A 22,092-nucleotide genomic window follows, 5' to 3' on the forward strand; every position below is an offset into this window, starting at 1 on the left:
CAGAGGGGGTGGCCAGAGAGGAAGGGGCAGGGCACGCCAGAATACGGACCAAACATGGCCGACGTATTCCCCCCGATTCACTCGCAGCAGGGGCAGAACGCCCTTGTGAGCGATACAGTAGTTAATTTGTCTGATCATCAATTGACTAGTGGGGAGCTCCAGGTTTTAAATAAAGGCCTGTGGATAGTACCCACATCCAGACATGACAATTTCAAATTCAGGATGGAATTTTTTGAATTGAGAAAAATCAAACTAAGAAAGTTCTTTGCTGATAAGAATCAAGGTCCCCTTCATTGTTTTCAACAAATTTACATTGTCCTTCACAATTTTGCCCCCCCACTTCATCCTCTATAGGGCCTAAAGTTCAGGTCTAGAACAACAGGTGCTTCAAGACATTGCTATTTTAGAACCATCTGAGAGTCAGCATATTTTTAAGAACATGAGCGGTGAGGATTGGAAAGCAATCAAATCCCTACAAGAGAATGAGTTGTTGACTATAAAATCAGCTGACAAGGGCGGTGCGGTGGTGGTGATGAATACGAAGGACTATGAGGCAGAGGTTTTGAGATTACTGGGGACATGCCAGAATTATCAACCCCTGGCACGTGACCCAACTGGGGACCTCCAGGACCTGATCCTTACTTTGGTGACTAGTGCAAAAGAAAAGAAGTGGATTACATATAGGGAAGCACACTTCCTTGTTAATCCTAAATCCAGGGCGCTGGCATTTTATATCTTGCCAAAAATCCATAAAGTACAGCGGTCTCCCTCAGGTCGTCCGATAGTATCGGGTATACAATCAGTTTTGGAGCCGTTGTCCCAGTTTGAAGAATTTTTTTCTAAGAGAGTCTGTTATAACCCAAGACTCCTATGTCCAAGATACCACCGACATTTTAAACATCCTGGATATGTTGGAATACAAACATGAACAACAGTTTCTGGTAACAATAGATATTGAATCTCTTTATACCAGCATACCCCAAGAAGCTGGTGGCAGCAGCGCGGGCGCTTGGGGCCCGTGAATGGTTCTATGACACATTGCAGTGTGTGGAGGTAGCCCTGACTAAAAATGTCTTTGCCTAAAAGAACCAGTTGTATGTACAGGTGTCTGGCAGATTGATGGAGGCAACTTTTGCGCCCAGTCTGGTCTGCATTTATATCAGCCAGTTTGAGGAAAACTTCATGTATCATACCTCTCGCCCCTTCCAGCATAACATCTCCCTCTAGAAGAGGTATATCGGACTACCATCCCGTAAAGTAAAAATAAGGATTTAAGAACATGTAAGCACACTGAAGGCAGGGAAGTTAACCACTCGCTTGGTTCGTCATTTTCAAGAACAACGACATAACTTCAGGGATGTCAGATGGACAGTGTTAGAGTGATGGGAGATGGACACAACATGGAGAGTAGGCTGGCCAGTAAGGAGGCACAGTGGATTTTCCAAGAGCGGGCGGACCAAGTTGGGTCTGAATGATTATATCGAATGGAACAAAGTGGCAAGTACCCATGATGGAGCTGAGGCCCAGCCATCTCTTGCTTGCCGTACCCTGAAACGGCCCATGACTGAGTGCATTTGTGTCCTTAGTGTCAGTTATGGTTGGTGCCATATAGAGACATATGGTTGGTTGGTGCAGTATGTAGCAAATCATTTAGTAAGACTCACGGGTCTGGCGAAATATCCAATGTTATTACTGACCAACTATGTATTCTGGGGTTATCTGTAATCTTTTGTACAGTTTTTATCATTTGTGCACGTTTAATTTTGAGTACACATACAATTTTACCTCCATATAAGCACTGTTATCATTGGTCATTGATCAATTTGATACCATTTAAAGATGGAATATCCGGCATCCACAGGAAACTAGTGGGCGTGGTCCTGTCTGAGGCGTGAGGTGAGGGCTCTTCAAATCGAGCATAGCAGCACTGAGATGTGCGCCGAGTATGAGCCAGACACAGGAGTCGTACCGGTAAGAATGCGTGGAATTTTGCATGTGCGTCTGCATTTGGGATTCAATGCGAGCGAGAAGATAGGAGAAATGTCCCACGGGGGTACTTTTGTTGCTGTTAGCAACTCACAAACGTCTACATTTTATTAAATGTATCCACAAGAGTGTTGGAACCTCAAACAAACTTGTTGGAAGAAACGTGTGAAAGAGAAAGTTTGAACTCTTTAACTGCAGCATGTGGTGGGTCCTGCAACTGATATATTGAATGTATTTACAGGTTGACAAGCAGCAACCATGGGTGTACGCCAGGGGTGGTGTGATATACTATTGCAGAAACACACGCACCCCCAAGAGGTGCGTTGCCGGTAGGATCATTGAGGGCAACCACCAGGTAAATATGTTATGACTTCTGAACAATTTTTAAGTGACACGCTGAAATGCGTGGTAATATTTAAATGTGTTGAGATGTCCTAATTGTGTGGCATTTGTCTGCGCCTTGTCTGTTTGTCTATTTCCCCAGGCTCATGATGAAACACTATTGTGGTGGAGACTCACCCCGAGCTCTGACGAAATTGACGTAAGGTAATTTGGCAATGAAACATGTTGGCCTTCCCTAACTGAAGTAGTTTGCAACATTGTGCGTTTTTTATAGTTATTTTTTAATCGGAGTATGCTAACGGTATCTATTAAAGTTGCCATTGTCGCCAGTGGGTCCCATCTCCTTTTCAGCTTGGAGAAGCGACAAATTCCTTTTTCTTTTCACTAAGAGGTCACAGTAGGATAGAACATGACAAGTGCTTGCGGTGCATCCCTCTACACAGCACTAGGCTTTCCTTGTTTCACATGTTTTCACTGATTTCATTTTTTTGGTCTTTAAAGTTACCAATGATGATACAGACGTGAGCATACTGATGAGTATGTTATAAATTACTTGTTGCCATTCCTCTTCCCTAGCTATGTCTTCCCTACTGCTCAGCCAGGATGAGTGTTTGAATGTGTGATGATGTCCCGGAATGCTTGGGTGCCTGCTTATGTCTGGAGTGTCAGTTGGTGGATGCAGGCTGAGCAGCAGGGAGGCTGCTCCTGGTGGGGCTATACTTCTATCTACCGATCTTCTTCTACTAAACTTACCCTTGGAAATAAGACTGAATAAACCTATCCTGTTTTATACATCTGGCCAACTGATTTCTATTTACAACAGAGTACCTACCAGCAGCTCCATTGGTGGGGCATACGTGAGGTACTTCCAGACCGTCAAACACCTTTTTCCCCAATGTGCACTAGCATATGGGGATTCAAATGAGGTTGATAGACAAACTTCTCTTAAAATTGGACTGTAAAACCCGGTTCCAAGTAAAATTTTTTGAAGCTATTCACCAGTACGACAGTGGAGTACCTTGCCTGTGGGTTTTTGAAAATATTGGTCCAAAATCAGAGCAGGTCCTTGTTGATATATTGTTACAGTTACATTAGGGCCAGCCTCATTGAATCTTTCTTTCATAACTAGCATGTATCACGGCGAGTTGTGGTATAATGCAGTTGCTGTTCTGTTAATCATTGGTAGATCTAGTGCAGTAAGACCCACCTAGTTTGAGTTTCCTACCCACGGCATTGCCATATCAATATCCTTACACTGCCATGTACCACCATCACCTCGATGTTTTAGGAGGCAACTGAGCTGTTTCACAATTCAGTTGAAAATTACAGTTAAATATTTCTCAGATTTACGGTTAGTCTACTTTGTTATCGAAGAACCTGATTAACATGCTCCAAAAACTTATCATGAAATACCAATTCAACCGTTTTGCAGGGTTTTAGCTACCATTTTAAAGTGGGAGCTATTTATGATGTACATTTGTAAGCAATTACCAACTGTGGTATTATTAAACAAATAAAAATGGATTTTCAATTCTATAAATCGCTATTTCTGTTGAAAGCACATCCTTCTTGTAAGCATGTATGTCAAATACACGAAAAGGCACTAAACGTCTCCCACAGATCAGGCACCGACGCTTATAGAAGAATCCCAATAGCATTTACCTCAAGATATCAGTGAAGCAGGATGCTGATTTATATCTATTAATCGCCTTTTGTAAGCCTGGCTTCATAATGCCGCGGCTAATAACCTATTGCTATCAATTGTTTAACAATACACAGGTAGCATTGGTTCCACTCAGAGGAGTTTTATGCTTTCATCACATGGTACTGGCTACTTGGTTTATCATTCCACAGCCTATGGAGCGCTTGCACTCCCATGCATGAGGGAATATTTTTGATCCAAAAGTAAGATGACAAGGACCATTTTACATCTCAAATGTGCTCAGAGTCTAACACATTAAATTATTTATCTCATAGATGAACCGCTCATTGACAGAAAAAAAAGATTTCCACTGCTGCAATCATTTTAAATGTTTAGTTAGTACTCGAAACGCAAGACGCATTTGCGTTACCCAACGCTTGCTATTATTGGGGTTGTCACCCTATTTTTCATTTAGACGACTGCCCTGAAGAAGTAAAACAAACAAAAACAACATTAACTTGGCTTCTTGAGGACCCTGCAGTCCATGATGCGATCACAAAACTTTCCTTTTGGTCACTCACCATATATAAAGAACTAGCCAAGTCTATGTATAGTAGCTTAAATGGTTCATCAATATGGACCTGTTGCTAGGTGCACCCTAAACAGCTTAGTATTTTTACAATCCACTGAGAAGGCAAAAGCAGATATTCGCTGTTCAAAATTCATGCCTCCGAGGTCAATTCTGAATCATGATAAACCACTCGCAGTAACAACACTCTCTTTTTAGTGTGGTCGTGCAGCGATAAGCCAACAATATTTTCTATTGGGTAGTCGCATCGTGTATGGAGCGAGGCACGTGTCCCATGAGACAGAAGTAAATTCACGCCTCCCCATTTCCTGTTGCTCTGACTCCAGATACAAATCTCACATGTCCCGGTGTTTGCGTGACACATTAATAAGGGCTTCCTTTTAAATGTCTCAGCTGAGAAATGCAAGCACAGTGCTGCCGTGCAACGCATCTGGATATGTGCCTGTTATCGCCATTAGACCGGAGTCTAGTCATAGCGGGATCAGCGGGGTACTCACAGGAAATCTATACAGCTGTCTAAGAAGTTGGTTTTCTACCTGTAAAAGGGAATCTAGTTTACAATGACCCCATAATTCATCACCATAAAGTACTCCCCCGCGAGCTTGGGCATTATACATTTCTAAGGCTGGGCTAACAGCTTTCTTACTTGATTTGCTATAGACCTTTATTATGCCACCAGATGATTGGGCTAATTTTAATGTGCTCTTGGCAATATGTGCCTCCCATTTCATGTTTTCAGCAATAGTAAGACCTAGATAAATAAAAGATGAGACTCTCTCCAAGGGATTCCCATTTAGTTGTGGGTTAGAACGAGAATTTTTTGAACTATTGAACGCCATGTATTTAGTTTTCTGTAAGTTGATGTCTAGACCTCTTTCCTTATAGAAGAGTTCATATTTGTCCAAAACCCTCTGGATCCCCATGGGCGATTTTGAAACCAGGAGGGAGTCTTCAGCGAACATCATTGCTGAAATTTGACAGGACGCTAACTTGGGGGCATCTGGATCTTTTATCGTTGCTAGTTCATTAATTAGCCCATTAATATAAAGGCTAAAAAGAGTTGGTGCTAAAATGCATCCCTGGCGTACACCACGATTAACGGGTATTGGAGCTGTAAGTTGGCCATCCTTCCCAAATCTAATTTGGGCATAAATATCTTCATGTAATCTCCTAAAGAGATCGATGAGATATGCCGGGACTCCCATTTCAATATAAGTGGATTTACCGGGTAAGGTGAATGACTGCTGCAGACAGCCGAAGTTTCATAGACCTACAAGAGATCTTCATTTTTGAATAATGTTGATTTTAAACTCCGCTTTTCCTGAAACGCGTACGGTAATATGTAACTTCACTGAATATGTGCAAACAAGCAACCAAAATCTACCTGGAAAAAAATAATAGTAGCAGTCCCCAACTTAACAAGCCTTCTTACTAAACGGCTCCCAGCCTCAAAGGGGTCAGACGCCTCAGCGAGGAAGGGAAACACCTGCTCACAAAAAATATAAATAAACAAAAACGTCATGCCCAGGTTCCACATGTTACAAGCAACTGGAAGAGGTGTGGCGCCGCGGCCAGGGCGACTGACTCCGGAATCTGGGGATCATGGTTCGATCCCCAGCACCGGCGGCAGATTAGCCCAGCACCATGTGACTCTGGGCAATTGCTTAATTTTCCCGACGGCCCCCAGCGCCTAGAGACCCTAACGGGTGATTGTACGCTTTACAAATGTGGATATTATTATTATTAACTCTTTCCAGCTTTAAAAACAAGCTGGCTCTGTGGAGCCGACGTAAACCCATACGATTAGCAGCCATGCTTATAAAGTACACACAATCCAAATACAGGATCGTGGTCTGCTGGCCTATCCTGGTTCTGAAATATATGGACACAGTTTCTCTTGGTAACATTGCATTTGACGCCATGGGCGGCCATACATTTCGACAGGGAGCACATACATATATAAAGAGCGCCTGCCAAAACAAAGAGGCACATCAGGGTAGGAGCCTGTGTGAAAAAAATGCTGCGCAGCGCCAAGGAGGCACAGCAGCCTGTCGGCTCTGCTGGGTTCTTGTGTGAGAAGACTGGCAAAACAAAAAACACAATGGAGGTGAGCAGCATTTTGTCTCCCTTGTGTGAGAGAAGAGCACCTTTACACTTAGCCACCACGCGCTCGTGTTTCACGCACACTATCGTCCACACTCAGACTGAGCTGAAGTACAATAAAAAGTGCACGCTTACACGCATCTGAGCACTCTTAAAGGGGCAAGGGCACATTAGCGTCTACCCCTCATATGCAACTGCATACTCAGTCTGCCGTCCAAATCACTCGTGGGACATTCGGTTTCAGTGCTTAATTAAGAGATAATTTCTGAGCCTGGTTCAACGGCATCGTGTAAAATGAAAATAACAAAAGAGTAGGATTAAATGGCAGAGGACTCCCACAACAAGGACTATCGTGTCTCTGTATGCAGGGTGTTTTACAAAACTGCATAATCTCCAGAATTACAAAAATAATTAGTAGTACAGATCCACGTTGTTGCCACATGATGTTTATAGAGCCAGGCTCCACACTCTTTCTCTGCGGGCACAGTGCAGGCTATGATTTGGAAAGTGCAGCTTCACGGACGGGTGCCGCGCTTCATGTTAATTTGTTTATGTTAGTTTTGCACGGCGGCTGTAAGTCACAGAGACAGACTCACACTTACGTCACACTTCATCTTTAACATTGCTCACTTCATCTTTAACATTGCTCGCTAAGCGGGCGACGTGCTCGAACACAGGCATTATTAAAGATGAAGTTCAGCGTATGTGTGAGGCTGTGTTGGCCCACGAAACGCCCACATTAAACAGCATGCTGCATAAGTACTGATGCCTGCATTCTAACCACTAAAGGCGGACTCCCCACCCCGGTACTCCCTGCAGGACCCCGTTACCAACTCCAAGACCCTGGAAAGGTGATCCTCCGTGACCCTGAAACCAGACTGTGGAATTGTGCATAGGTCCAGCATTTTAATAGTTGCCAGCACTTTTCTTTCGCCGACCCGCCTTTGTAAACAAAGTTGCACAGACACCATTACGTGAATGGCACACAACAGGCGCTTGTTAAACCAGGGCAGGCTGCCAGTCTCCAGCAGGCAAGCTCAGGGAAGCGCGAGAGCTCAGCCCGGAGAAAGCTAAACAAGGAAGTAAAAAATTTGGACCACAATGAAAGCCGCGGCTTCGAAAGTGAAAGGTAAGACAAATCAGATGTCAACCTGCATGCCGCTGGGTGACACAAAACAGATGATTTTACTGGGCCCGCTAAAAGGAAACAACTTAACTGAAATTTGCTCGTTTGGTTCAGCATTACTTCATTAGTTGTGGGAATTCATGACGAAAGCGCCAGCCACGGGCCAAAAATAGATTAAAAAAAAACCAAAACAAAAAAAACGATTAAGGCAGACGGTATAGGTCACCGCGTTGTCTTATCAACAGATTCCAGGCGGAGTGACGAGTCACCTTTTAAAAATACCACCCGCCGTCCAACAAGTTGCCAACTTGGAAGCTAGAAGCCAGGTTCGAGTCTGACGAGAGGCAGAAACATTCCATGATTCTGGGCAAATCATACTTAAGCACAAGTGCGGGAGAAGGGGGAGGCGCGCGCCTCAGCAGGGGGGAAGTGGGGGGCTGCGAGATTCACTTGCGGGAGCGATAATTGCTACCATATGGCGGAGCTCACTCCCGCAAGTGAATCTCCACACGTGCACGCATTGCCATTGAAGGCAATGGAACGCATGCACGTGCTTGGCTGAAAAGCCAAAGCGATCACAAAAGTTCTTTTTGCCTTCGCAGCGCACTGCGTAGGCGAGACCTAAAAAGGCCATACGTTTTTTAAGAAGAATTCCGGACCCAACCACTAGATGGCAGAATAATGCACAGCATGTGAATCGAGATAAGATTCATGCGAAAAACCGGAGTTGCGCATAAAGTATACTTGCAAATATAGTGGTTGCGCTTGATTGGGGTAAATCCAAAAGTTTAGTGCTCCATTGAAGTCGGCTGGGTCAGATACAAGAACCAACCTTGTCCCACTGAAAAAGTACCTTGGCTGGAGGATGCATTGATGGTGAGATGCGAGGAGAAAGGAGGCGATGAGTTGGTTCAGATCCTTAGGATCCGTAGGAGATCCATCGTCGAGCTGTGCACTTGGAGATCCGTCGTCGTTGAGCAGCACTAGATGCAGGCGAAGAGTCGTCCTCAAGCCCCGCAGCTGGTGATGCGATGCCCTTGAAGGAACTGATGTGTCGCCCTTCAATACTAGGCCATGTCACTGGGTCAGGCCTCAACACTTGTTGATTCTCCTCTTCTGTTCAACATTTTAATGAGAGTTTTGGCTTATTAGCTGAATGGACTGAGGTTTTTATCATCTTCTATGAAGACGAAACCCAAATGTTAATTATTGGTGACAGTGGACTCAGTGTCAGATTCACTCGGGGTCTGGAAAGTGTAGAGTGGTGGTTGAATGTAAGCTGCAACCATGAAAATCTTAGATATTTTAAACTCAAAACATCATCTTCAGCTGCCACAGATCCCTTTGGCTCAGTTTCAGGGAGTCAAGCCCAAGACTTTCCATGATGGTGAGAAATTCTGGGTGTATTACTAGGCTCCCTCTCATTTACGGCACAGTCTAATAATGTTGCTTCTTTTTTACCTTGGATCCTTTCAGAGAATCCATTCTTTCCTCCTCATCTCACACCAAGACTTTGCATAATATGTTTTTACGAGGAAAGGATTTAGACAGGCTACAGCACATTTAAAAAGCTGCAGTGAGATTGCTGGTGTGGCTTAGGATGTTTCACTTAGTGTCCAATAATATCAAATAAACTGGATAGTCACAATGAGGAAGAGGGTTCTTAGTAAGCATTTATGTATTATGCACAGGATTTTCCATTCAGCTAGCCACACTTTCATTGCAACATTATGTCACCTTATTTTCTAGGGCACACATTGAGTAGTTGTGACCCCTGGGGACACCTAAATGACATCCATAGAAATATATTTTATATGAATTAAACTATTAGTAAAATACCCATTAATTATTGACAAAAATAACCATATTTTAAATGATTAGAGAAAAGGAAACAATGTTCTAAACAATACGTTATACCTGCTTCACTAAATTGGTACCGGTCTTCAATGCTTTCTTCATCAAAAGACCTTTCTTTCGAAGAGACAAGTTTATTACTGGAAAAAAACAAATTAAAAAAATGTGAGCATGACTGGTTCTATACTTGTGTATCTGTTTTTGTATTGTATTTTCAATTGTTATGTACGGCTTTAAATATAACAAAAAGAGTGTCTAGGAGGTGAGATAAATCCTCTAACATCTAACTACAGCAAAATGTAGAGAAGTAATGTTCCATACAGAGTCATCCAAAAACCTGGTCAGCTCACAAGTTTACTTCCCAGAACGAAACTCAAAGAGCAGAAAGTAAAGAAGGAAGGTAAGAGGCAAAGAGAACAGGTTATAAAAATGGAAATTGTTTGAAATAATCAGACAAGCAATACACTATACAATCCCAAACATACATACACATTACAAATAACCAATACCCAAAGGGAATCACACCCCAAAAACAGTAGAAACACAACAAGAACGAAGACAATAAGCTTGAATTAATCAATTTGTTCAAAGTGATTCCACACATCCAATTCTTCACACTCAACTGTCGAGGACTTGGAAATCACTACAAAGAAAATTATTGGTTTCAGGCGTAATTTGTTTAGTGAATTTGGGTTCTCCAATATCTGAATGGGAAAAGACATCTGCACTCCATCCTCTAACTGGCTTTTGTGTTTAATAGTGGGAGGGGATAATTGGTTTACATTTGGGTATGGATAATTTATAAAGTATATATAAGGAGCCAAAATTGATGTTCCATAATGGCCACACAGCACAATTCACTTCAACAGAATGCCCACAATTTCATGAATCTGAGACGGTTGTTAAACCCTAATTTCATGAGGCAAAATGTCTCAGAGGTAACACACCTCCAAACACAACACAAATATCACAAATACAGTTAATTAAGTAAAAGGGCCTTCTCAATAACGGAGTTCTAGATCAGTAGAATAGGTTAAGCATTTATTACAAGAATTCAAAAATGCGGAACAGAATAAATGCCATGAAAGCTCTAAGCAAATAGAGCATTACAGAGAAGTGCAAAATGGAAAGTCCCAAGCAGGGCGCAAAATTATAACAGAAATGCACAGCATCCAAAGCAGCATAGGAAAGTTCTTTGGCTCACCCCCAAAATTAAAGTTTTTATACATTATTTGCACACATAAAATTACCAACACTGCAGATTCATCATGTTACATTCTCAGCAAATCAGAGTGCAGTCTTATCAAATGGCGTATTCCCTTAGCACCTATGCACTATCCCACGACATGAATATTGATTCTGCCCACTCCATCATAATGTCATCTAGAGATGGTGGAACACACTAGATACATGAACACTAGCAAACTATTATGAATAAGCAGGGCACAGTGAGCTAGCATAAGGTCCTTAAAGTAAAGATACAGTTTTACAACTAGGCAGAGGAAGATTCGCTGATAACAGCATGAATAATGACAGTGGAAATAAACAAACACGATTCTGCTTGAATGTGTGCTGCAGAAATAAACAGTGAAATGTGCACGAGAAGATTGCGGAGATGTCGATTTTGAATAAAATGGCTGCAAGGCCCAAACTGAGGTCAAGATAACAAGCAAGGATCACGAAAACACACTTCCACATATCATAGGAAATTCTTTTTAAAAAACAATAATTAATTAGTGTGCAGGTGTAATCAAAAGCAAACTACATTTTACACATTTTGTCGCGTAGTTTGAGACAATTTAAATAATTCAGTTATTTATTTTGTTGTTGGAGTGAGCAACGAATATCACTAGTAATTGCACAACTGTATTTTTTTTTCTTCCCTCCACTGGTATACTATTTGCTCAAAGCCTGTCATACTGACAACATAGGGCACGATGTGACAAACGTCAACCATTAAGCAGGTGGTAACTTTGTATAGTAACTGCTTTGAGAATGGACCCTCAATCTGTGCTGCGACGAATGTACAAATCAGTCCTGCTGTCAGGTGACTATTTGGACAGTACATTGCATTATACACAGATGACTCCGTAAAGTACCATGGAAATAATCTGAGTCGACTGGAATGCAGTTGGTTTGAAAGATGGAAAAATATGGAGCACAGAAAGAATTTAAGTGACTGGATATATCGAAGCATCGAGAGAACTAAGAGCAGATGGATATGTCTTATTGAGGGTGTCTTTAAAAGTTTCTTCCCTCTTCAGGTCATAGAGCGATGCAATTTTTGTCAACTATTGTATCCGTTCAGGAAAGACGCGTCATATTATTTTGCTTTTTATAGCTTGCATCCTCTTTGACCTGGTACACCTTACCTGGATCACTGAATACCAACAATTGATATGCCTCAAAGGTCTTGGTGTAGTACCGCAACATGGATAAGGAGAGTGCTGGTTTTTACCCACCCGATGTCATAGCGTATCGTTATACAAATAAAGCTTTAATAGACTAGGTTTCATCCATCATTATTGCACCTATCAGCCTAGGAGCCTTACATTGAGTGACACTACATATGTGAGGTTCTAGACTTTAGCAGATGCCCTCTAAAGACTCCTGCCCATGGATGGACGTCTTGGTGATTGGCACGCATATTAATTATTCAGATCCTGAAGTGGGAGTTGGCAGTAGGTGGAGAACATTTTTGATAAACACATATCACTGAGGGCACACGCTGAAATCTCGTTATGGGGTGCTTATCTCCCAATTATGAAGACACCCTAATTAAATATTCTAATCTGTCAGGACCAGTGGCCTGGAATATTACTGCAGCAGAAAATGTAATATGTAGCAATGTGAAAATTGTGTATACTTCACAAACAAATCCAACCCACAAAGCAAGCTGCTCTTATACGGCCAAATGGGGCTTTTCCCGTGACTGCAAACCGGCAAAATATGGTCGCCCAATAACGATAAGAAAGTAACAGTTCATTTTTAACACACATTTGATAGAAAAATGGTGCTTAAGGTTCACCCTAATCATATATTTTCAGCATATCTCATTTAATCAAAGCGCAAAAATAGCATTTGCATAAGCTCTAAACATGGTGTACTCCTAGTCAACATTGTACACAGCAGCCTGCGCAAACATACCAAGCCAGGCAGTCCATATAAATATTGATGGATGCTCAATCCGAAATACAAATGGTTGAGCGCCGGGGATGACTGAAAGTCATCATATATGCTCAGAATAACAGAGCTCTTGTCCTGATGAGGACACCGCGAGTTCGAAACGCGTAGACTGTCAGAGCCATAAGATAAAAACAAATAATTCATAATTGTTCAAAAAAATATTTAAAAGGAGTAATCTATGGCATTCTGTGAATATTGTTATTCCAGTGTAAATATATGAATGTGTGATGTCTGTGGATGCATGAGAGGGAACGTTTGAATGAATGAATGAATGTTCGGTAATGTGTCAAGAGAATTTTATGTCAAAACGTATATGTTGTGTACAGATGATTTCTTGAAATGTGAAAATTGGTGAAATAACCAAATTAATGAAGAAAAAACCTGTTGCAAAATAATAAAAAGATGTATTCATAGAAAAAGGCGAATACAAAGCATATTGTTTAAATCGTATGTTTTGAGCTGATTTATGTCCAAATTGTAGAACAGTATTGGCATTCTTTTCGTTAAATAGTACTCCTAGTCAAAGCATATGCTTTTAAATGTCAAACAATTCAAAGAAAGGATAAAAACATCATGTGCTGAATAAAATTACAACTGAGTAAGAAACAGACTTACTGCTGCGCTTTTGAATCATGCTGTGTCTTTCTTCTCTTGCTCGGATTCGGAGGGCCTTGTTCCTGCGAAAGTTCCTGGCCACTAAGTGCAGGAGTATCTCTTTCATCATGACCCTGCCTCGCTTCTCCTTGGGGTCTCACTTTCAACAGAAAGCTAGGACTTCCTCCAGATTCTGCAGTCTCATATGGAGAAGACGAGAGTTCTTCTTCCTGCAAGAACCATTATTTTACAGCTATATCCATCACTCCGAATGTACTACAGATAAAAATATCTGAGAGAAGTACTTCATGTACAGAAAACGGAAGAATCGATTGCAACATGATAAGACATTAAGGATGCTGAATTATTTTTAAGCATATTATCACTTTTTAGAACTGTGGCACTTCAGTATTCTCAGAAATAATTGTTTAACATGCTAGTATATCAGACTGCATGGTATGCGTATAAATTACAGAACATATTAATGCACATCTGAAACTGAAAAAACAGCAGGATACTACTCCTGTACAGCAGGACAGCCAAAAGAAATTCCGATCAATTCTCACAATAATTTATCTCCTAGACAACCCATTCTTCAAGGATTAAGAATATGTATTCGGGAGACAATGCCCGTATTGTTCTTTAAGAGACTGTGGTACCAACAAAGGCAATGAGACGTTAAGTACTGCAAGTGACGTGGTGACAAGGTGCATTTAAAAGAACAATGCTAAAAAAAAATAAACTGAACAGAAAGGAAAAGATTTTGAAGTAATTTGTAGGTCATTTATGAAATAACCCATCCACAGAGTTGACTGGTAGGTTTTTCTGTGTTACACTCCCAGAAATGTATTTCTTAAAAGATCTAGTCATTCAATGTATTTTACAGTACAGTGTTTTATGAGGCACAACTCCAGTTATAGAAGCCTAACAGACTAAGTCAGTAGAAAGGACCTTAGTGTTACACAAATCTTGCAGGTCAAAATCTCAGAAGTCGAGCGCAGGGATGTGCCGCAAGCCCCTGTAATGTTAGAAACTGTACCCTTTAATTAAGCACTACGATGAGATCGGGACTAGGTCAACCCTTAGTGTGGTGTAAAGCTGTACAGTTTTCGTCCTATACACTTATGTATTGCCCTCTGTGTGGGATAACATGATGGTAATATCATATGATGTACTATGTCACAATTTTCAATAAAAGTATGTTTGATGACTGTGACGAGATGGGGACCTTTGTTCACACTATATGGCAGTGCCCCAGATCGCAGCATACTGGGTCAAGGTCATGCGCACATTATCACAGGTGGTAGAGGTATCTGTTGTCCCGGAACCGAAGTGTTGTCTCCTGAATTTGTGGGAACCGAATGATCTTTCCCACGGTGCTCAAGACTGGGTTTCGCTGGGTGCAATGTTTGCCAAAGGTAATACTGCAAAAAAACTGGGGGTCTGGGTAGGTGGCAACACTAAATGAATGGTGCAAGGACATGGATGCCGCTATGGTGGCAGAACGAGTGGTATACACGCACCGTGGTTGCCCCCAAAAATGGGAGAAAGTATGGGATGCTTGGAACAAATTCAGGGGCTATCTCTGTGACCCACCCATGCAGGATTTGGATGATGTGTCAGAATGAAGGGGGGGAGGGATGGGGTGCCGGGGTCCTACAATGTACCAACAGTGATTACTAAACTGCACTGTGTATTGGCGATGTGTATGATGTCACCGACGTTGCTTATAATCCATAATTGCTCAATGTAGTTGCCAAGCACTTGTAATATGCCCTGCTTTCTTTTTCAATAAAAACAATACAAAAAAAAAAAGAATGTTTGACAAAAAATCTCAGAAGTCTTAATTCGGTTTAATGATAATAACACTGTCACCACCTACTAAGCGACACCGCATTAGCACCAATATACGCCACCATTATCAATAACTCACTTACCCTTGGAGGAACCTTCAAACCTAAAAAATGCCATCCAGAGCTATTCTGCTGAAAAACAGTTCACAACTCAGACGAGACCTTTAGTTATAAACCTACATTCAGGCTACCCTATACAGCAAAAGCTCTTAAAGTATTGGTCTCCAAACAAGTGCCCAGATACCTTGGAAACAACATTTACTTAAATTACTTCCAGTCTAGCTTCTAACACATCGTGGAACAGAAACCAAGCTTCCTTAACATCAGAGGAGCTGCTCACCACTATCCACAAGAGTCTAGGCTGCACTGCAATAACGATGAACTTGTGTCAAGCATTCAACACCATTGATCACAGAATTAAATTTGATCAATTGGTTGATGTTGTCGAATTAAGAGGCTTTGTACTGTCCTGGGTTAGATCTTTCTTCAAAAGCTACACATCAAATCAAAGTTGGCACATTTTTCTCAGAGTCGACAACCATCCCCTGTGGGATTCCTCAGGAGCCTAACTTGTCACCAAGGGCCATATTATAAGCAGTGCATTTTCTTCATTGCGCAAGGCGCACCTTTAAAAAGGTGCGCCCGGCGCAATGAAGAAAAATGCACGGTATTATGATGGATGCGCTGCACCCAGGGCAGCTGCGAACTCGCGCTGCCCTGGGGGTAGCGCATTCATGTGAAAACAGGAGCAGCTGCTTTGAAGCCGCTCCCTGCTTTCACAGTGGGAATAGAGATCCCCTAGCAGGCTGGTGCAGTGAGTGACTGCACACGCCTGCTAGGGGTAGTCTAGGGGGGGTTCATGGGGCTCCTTTTCTCCCAGCCAGAAGGCTGACCTCAGGAGGCGCACTTTCAGTGCGCCTACTGAGAGTTTTTTTTATCTCTACACCTGCAATATGGCAGGGGTGCAGAGGCAAAGAGATTCCCTCATTTGCAAGGAGCATGCCCCCATGTAAATGAGGGAACGCCTTCTGAAGATAGCATTTGCACTTTATGTGTGCCAGCACTATCGGTGTTAATGCTGGCACTAATACCGCCAGCGCTATTGGCAGCCCATCCTGTAATACCAAAGTGCCCTGTCGGAATGCAAAGCAGGCGCAAACACCCGTTCTGCCCCCAGAGTGTTACAACAAAAGGTATGCAGTTCCTGGAGAGGGTTGAATGGAAAGGGAGAGGACAGGTCATTGTAAGTTAAGGTCCGAAAGGGGGAGGGGGCTCCCACTTTGGGAACTAGGACCCTCACACCCGGCTGGGTGTCATGCTTCATCATTGGGCATGCTCCTCGTCAGGTCGGCACTGCAATACCCGATGGGCTATGAAGGCTCTTTGTCGGAGATCTTCAATTCCCAATGCCTTAAGATGCAGGTTTTAATTGAGATTAGTGGACTCGCTGATTAAAATTTATTCTTGAGGACCACTACATCCCATGTTATCATTCTCACCCCCACCTTGCACCCATACTTTCCACACTCGTATACACCACAAGGCCCCATACCCGCACTGCATCTTACAGCATTGGAAATTAAAGATCTCTGACAAAGAGCCCCTCATAGGGAGCCCGTCAGGTATTGCAATGCCGACCTGACGGGGAGCACGCCCTATGATGAAGCATGACATCCAGCCTGGTGTGTGAGGGCCCTAGTTCCTAAAGTGGGACCTCCCTCCCCCTTCCGGATCTTAACTTACACCAACCAGTCCTCTCATTTTCCATTCAACCCACTCCAGGAACTGCATACCTTTTGTTGCAATACATTTCAGAATAGCTGCCTTCCTGCCACAAACCTGCATTGATTGGGAGAACAATGGAACGTAGGACTCTACTCCATCGGTTAGCTAAGAGTTTAGTAAAGATCTTATAGTCCACACTAAGTAAACTGATCGGCCTATAAGAGTTAATGTTTTCCTTTTTTTTTTATCTTTCTTTAAAACGCTCACTACAACCCCTGTTCTAAAGGAAGGCGGGGGCTCGCCTCTTTTTAGTATGTAATTCGCAAGTTTAAAAATTTCGATATTCAAAATTGTTGTAAACTTTTAATATAAATCTAAAGGGATACCATCTTCCCCAGCCAATTTAAGATTAGCCAATGACTTAACTACGGTCTCCTCCTCTTCTAAAGAGAATTCCGCTATCGGTCATTTGTTTGGTCGTTTTCCAACTGTGGAATAGGGAGCTTATTAAAAAATTGCTTCAAACACGGCGTATGAATCTGTTGATGCAGATTGTGTATATTTTCATAATGTTTGTGAAAGACATTCTGTATCACTAGGGGATCTGTTAAGTGGGTCCTAGTTTCTGTGTCTAATAGAGATGTAATTCTATTACTTGCTTGCTGTTCCCTAGACTGCCAAGCCAGCAATTTACCCGTATATTCACTTTGTTCATAGATTTTTTGAAGATATGCAGAACTGACAGTAATGCTTTGTGCATAGTAATATTCCTGGATGCGTATTTTGGCTTGTCTAAACAGTTCTTTATTTACAGCAGTCTTAACTTGAATGAATATAACACTTGCCTGATGCAACTCATTCTTCAACTTCATTCTTTGCAAAGATAGCACTATTTGTTTTTGAAACCCCTTGGTGGTAATATATCCCCAGATAGTTGCCTCTCTATTCGGGACGTATCAGTGTTTATCCTAAAATAATTTGAAATCTCAATATATACTTCCATGCACCTTACCTCATCCTCTAGATCAACTTTATCAAAAGTCCATCTTTCAACTTGTCTCTCGATCCTAATTTCCGTGATTTACATTTGAACCATGGCATGATCTGAAAAAGCATTTTGTATATGCTCCTATTTAATTCAATTCAAACCATGTGTGGAACGAAAATAATTCAATCAGCCGGAATTGTGTTTAGCTGATACACATGAGAATTCACGCTTTTGCGGGTGTATATCTCGCCAGAGATCTACTAGGTTTAGTTTACTCATACAACCGGTTGATGCTCTGGCCATTTGTGGCTTATTTTGCTTAAGAGCAACGGTAGATTAATCTAGTCCTGGATTTTGCAAAAAGTTAAAATCCCCTCCTATAACTACCAGCCCTGGGATGCTAATTAAGGCCTGGTACAGATCCCTGAGGGGAACAGGGTTATCAGATATTGGTGCATATATCGTAGTTAGGGTGAGTCTCTTTTTATTTAATATACCACCAACAATAACCCATCTCCCTTCTGTATCGGCCTGGGTGAAAGTTACTTGTAAAGGTAGGTGCTTGTAAAAATAAATTGTTACACCCTAGTGCGCTGCACTCTCATTTGATAAACATTGAAAACCAGCCCACTGCTTGAGGAAATTACGCATTATTGATTAATGTTAAACAAAAAAATAACCAAATATTACAAAAATATCCTGAACTTATATTAGAAACAAAAATATGTTCTTTGAATAGCATTGTGTTTAAGCAGGCAGAACATGATCACTTAAAACAGTTCTAACTTTCATTAGTAACCTCAGTATTCTGTTCAAGCTCCGTACCTCAACTGGTTCTGGTCCAGAGACTCCTTTTGCTATACTGTCATCACTGATGCACTGTATTGCAGCAATTAGCCCTTGTACAGCAATGCGTCTGTGTTCCCTGTACTGCAGCTCTTCTATTTCCTTTTTCAGTTCACCAAAAGTTGAAAAAACGATTTCATCTGTAAAATACATTAATTCATAAAACACAGTTAAAAAAAGTATTCTCTTGAAAGGTACAGTATTATTGGATGGACAAAGAAAATGGGCTAAGAAAACATCTGCACATGCAACTGTGAACTAATGTGCACACCTAATTCCTGTGATGTATCTAGGCCACCTCCTATGAGGGCCTGATTCTTAACCCCTTCGCTTCTACATTAATTCATAAAACACAGTTAAAAAAGTATTCTCTTGAAAGGTACAGTATTATTGGATGGACAAAGAAAATGGGCTAAGAAAACATCTGCACATGCAACTGTGAACTAATGTGCATACCCCCCCCGTGCAAAGCCTTTTTTTTTGGCTATTTGGGGTAGTTCGTGCTTAGGCCCCTGTAACTTTATGACCACATGAGGTATCCACGCCAAATTTGCCTCCTTTTCTTCCAACATCATGGGGATTTTAAAGGTACCAAGGGTTTATTGATTCCCGTGGAGGGGACCCAGAAATTAGCCAAAATACAGCTAAATGTTGTTTTTTGTGGGAAATAAGTGCTGCAGAAGAAAGCGTCTGTTTTTTTCCCTGCAAATGGTATCAACAAAGAGTTTGTGGTGCTTTCAAGGACTGACAGACTTTTGTCATAAAAACCATTTTTTTTTTTACACAATTTTGTAATTTTACTGGGACATAGCCTATTTTTGCAATTTTTTGGGGTTTCAACCTCCTTCAGTTATTGGTAGAAATGATGAGTATGAAAGCAATAATGGATCCTGGAAAGCTATACATTTCAGAAAAGTAGACCAAATTCTGAATTCAGCATTTGTGTAGATTCTTCAAGGTTATTTTATAGAAACTAACAGCTGAAAATAGGAACATTTGAAAATGAGTTGAAAAAAACAGCCATTTGTGCCAACTTTTCACCTGTAAATTCTACCAAGTCTGACAATTTCTTTTAAAGCAATATACCATTACATCCGATGGACTCTTCTGGTTGTAGGGATATATAGGACTTGTAGGTTCACCATGAACCAGAGGAACCCAGAGTCAATAACTGAGCAGCGTCTTGCAATGGTTTTTTTATTGTGTACCGAGCATATAGCAATTCTTTTGGGAAAATAAAAACAGTATTTCTGAAATGGGAACAAAATATCGAGTTTAGAAACAGTAGCTAATTTGCACATGTCCGAAAATGTGGGTACCCATACTAGCATGTGAATTATAGGAACGTTTTCAAAGTGACTTCTTTTTTACACATTGTCTTACATTTGGAAGGCAGAAATGCATCGAAAGTCAATAGATAATAACAGTTGCTCTACAATTCTGTGTTCCCTTAAGTCTCCCGATAAAAATGGTACCTCACTTGTGTGGCTAGGCCTAGCGCCCGCGACAGGAAACAGTCAAAAATTGCAACATGGACACTCCACATTTGTACAGTGATAACAGACCCTTTTTTTGCAAAGTGCCTAGCTGTAGAGTTTGAACCCTGCCTCTGCCGGCACCTAGGGATACCTAACAAACCTACAAATTTTTTAAAACTAGACACCCAGAGTAATCCAGGATGGGGTGACTTGTCTGGCTCTCACCAGGTTCAGATCTGGGGCTATATGCCTCCTGAGGGGGGGTGGGGGAGACTGGCATTTTTTTTGTGGGGTGGGGGCATTCGCATACCCCTGAATTTTGAAAAAATGGATCCCTGATGCCTAGTGGGCTGACTGCCCCCGAGGAGGCAGGTAAGGGGTTATTGCCCCATCTGCTTCCTGGAGGGGGTGGGGCAGGGGGGGGCGCAGAAAGACTGGCAATTATTTTGGGGCGGGGCATTGGCATGCCCATTCTGGGCAGCCCCCACTCCTAACTATAATAAAGAAATATCCCTAGTGCCTGGTGGGCTTTCTGCCAGACAAGGGGCAACTGGGGGCTGGGGAGGCTGAGAGACTGTGGCATTTTGATGGGGGGGAGAGGGGTATTCTGGGCAGCACCCACCCCTACGTATAGTAAAAAAATCCCTGGTGCCCCCATCTGCCTCCTGAGGGCGAGCAAAAAGTATTTTTCCTTCTTTGGGGAGTAGGGTGGGGGCTTTGCTATGTTCCCCAACCCTGGCCTATAAAAAAAACCCTCGCGTGTAGGGTGCTTTATGCCCCCCACCCCCATCTGCCGCCCAAGCAGTGGCAAAATTTAATGGGGGTTGCGAAGGCCCTTGCCGAAGGGGCCGCTGATACCTCTCCCAAGTGTGTTGGTGCTCGGGGCTAGGATAGCTCCATGAGCACCGAAAATATTTAACTAAAACTACGTTTCAGTTTCATTTTCAATGCAATGACGTCAGCGCGCCATACACGCGATCAGCATTGCACTGGAAATTTAAGAAATGGCCTCGGGAGATTGAGGATGCAGTTCCCCACCTCCCGAGGGCAACAAATCCTTCTGCTGTCTGCAGCAGAGGGATTTAGTGCCCATGTACTGATTCAGTGCTCTGTACTAATGAGCACCGAAAGGGGTTAAATGTTTTTGCGCAAGTTAGGACAACTTCGGTGTGCAAAACAAAAAGAAGCCTTCCGGTGCGGCTACACAGAATTAAGGTTTTAGACCTTTCTCCTTGCAAACAGATTTGCATATATGAAAATTCCACCAGCGTAGTGCAGTTTCTAAATACGCAAATCTAGGTTTGGAGTACAAAATTAAGAGAGTTTCTGAGTGGCACATCTGCAAAGATACGGAAGGAGTAGTTTCTGTTCTGTAACTCCAGTTCTGTAGTAGGGGTATCTCTGTTATAGTCATAAAAGTCCCGCCCATGTGCGTGGACCCCGGAGCAATCAAAAATAATCTCTTACGGTGTTGAAAAATGCAGAACTGCACAGACACCTAAGAGAGAATTAAAGACAGATAATGCAGCCTATATCCACAGGCTACACTGTCCAGTACTTCAACTAGAATTTCCACCAAAAATCCACAAACAGCAAAGCCTGTCCAGATTTCCCTTGCTTTAACAACAAAAACCCTCTTGAATGATAGAGAGGAAGACATGGACAGACAAGCCCCATAGGCTGCCATTATGTGGCTCAGAACAGGATACTGTGCCTTTAAGAGAACTTTCCAGAACTTCACAGTATCCCAGAATGCACTGCATGTCCCTTTTACTTTCAA

General features: G+C 42.1%; 1 protein-coding gene across 1 annotated transcript in view; it reads right to left on the bottom strand.

Annotated features, from left to right (window-relative positions):
- RADX (RPA1 related single stranded DNA binding protein, X-linked) overlaps positions 1-22,092 on the bottom strand; it is a 395,634-nt gene that overhangs the window by 98,021 nt on the left and 275,521 nt on the right. Inside the window, exons 9-11 of the mRNA XM_078688667.1 lie at positions 18,814-18,974; positions 13,444-13,652; positions 9,706-9,782 (exon numbers count right to left, since the gene is read on the bottom strand). Of these exons, the coding sequence (XP_078544793.1) occupies positions 9,706-9,782; positions 13,444-13,652; positions 18,814-18,974 (447 nt within the window). The remainder of the gene's footprint in view (positions 1-9,705; positions 9,783-13,443; positions 13,653-18,813; positions 18,975-22,092) is intronic.

The sequence above is a fragment of the Lissotriton helveticus genome, chromosome 4_1 (genome assembly GCF_964261635.1).
Source record: "Lissotriton helveticus chromosome 4_1, aLisHel1.1, whole genome shotgun sequence".
NCBI classification, from domain to species: domain Eukaryota; kingdom Metazoa; phylum Chordata; class Amphibia; order Caudata; family Salamandridae; genus Lissotriton; species Lissotriton helveticus.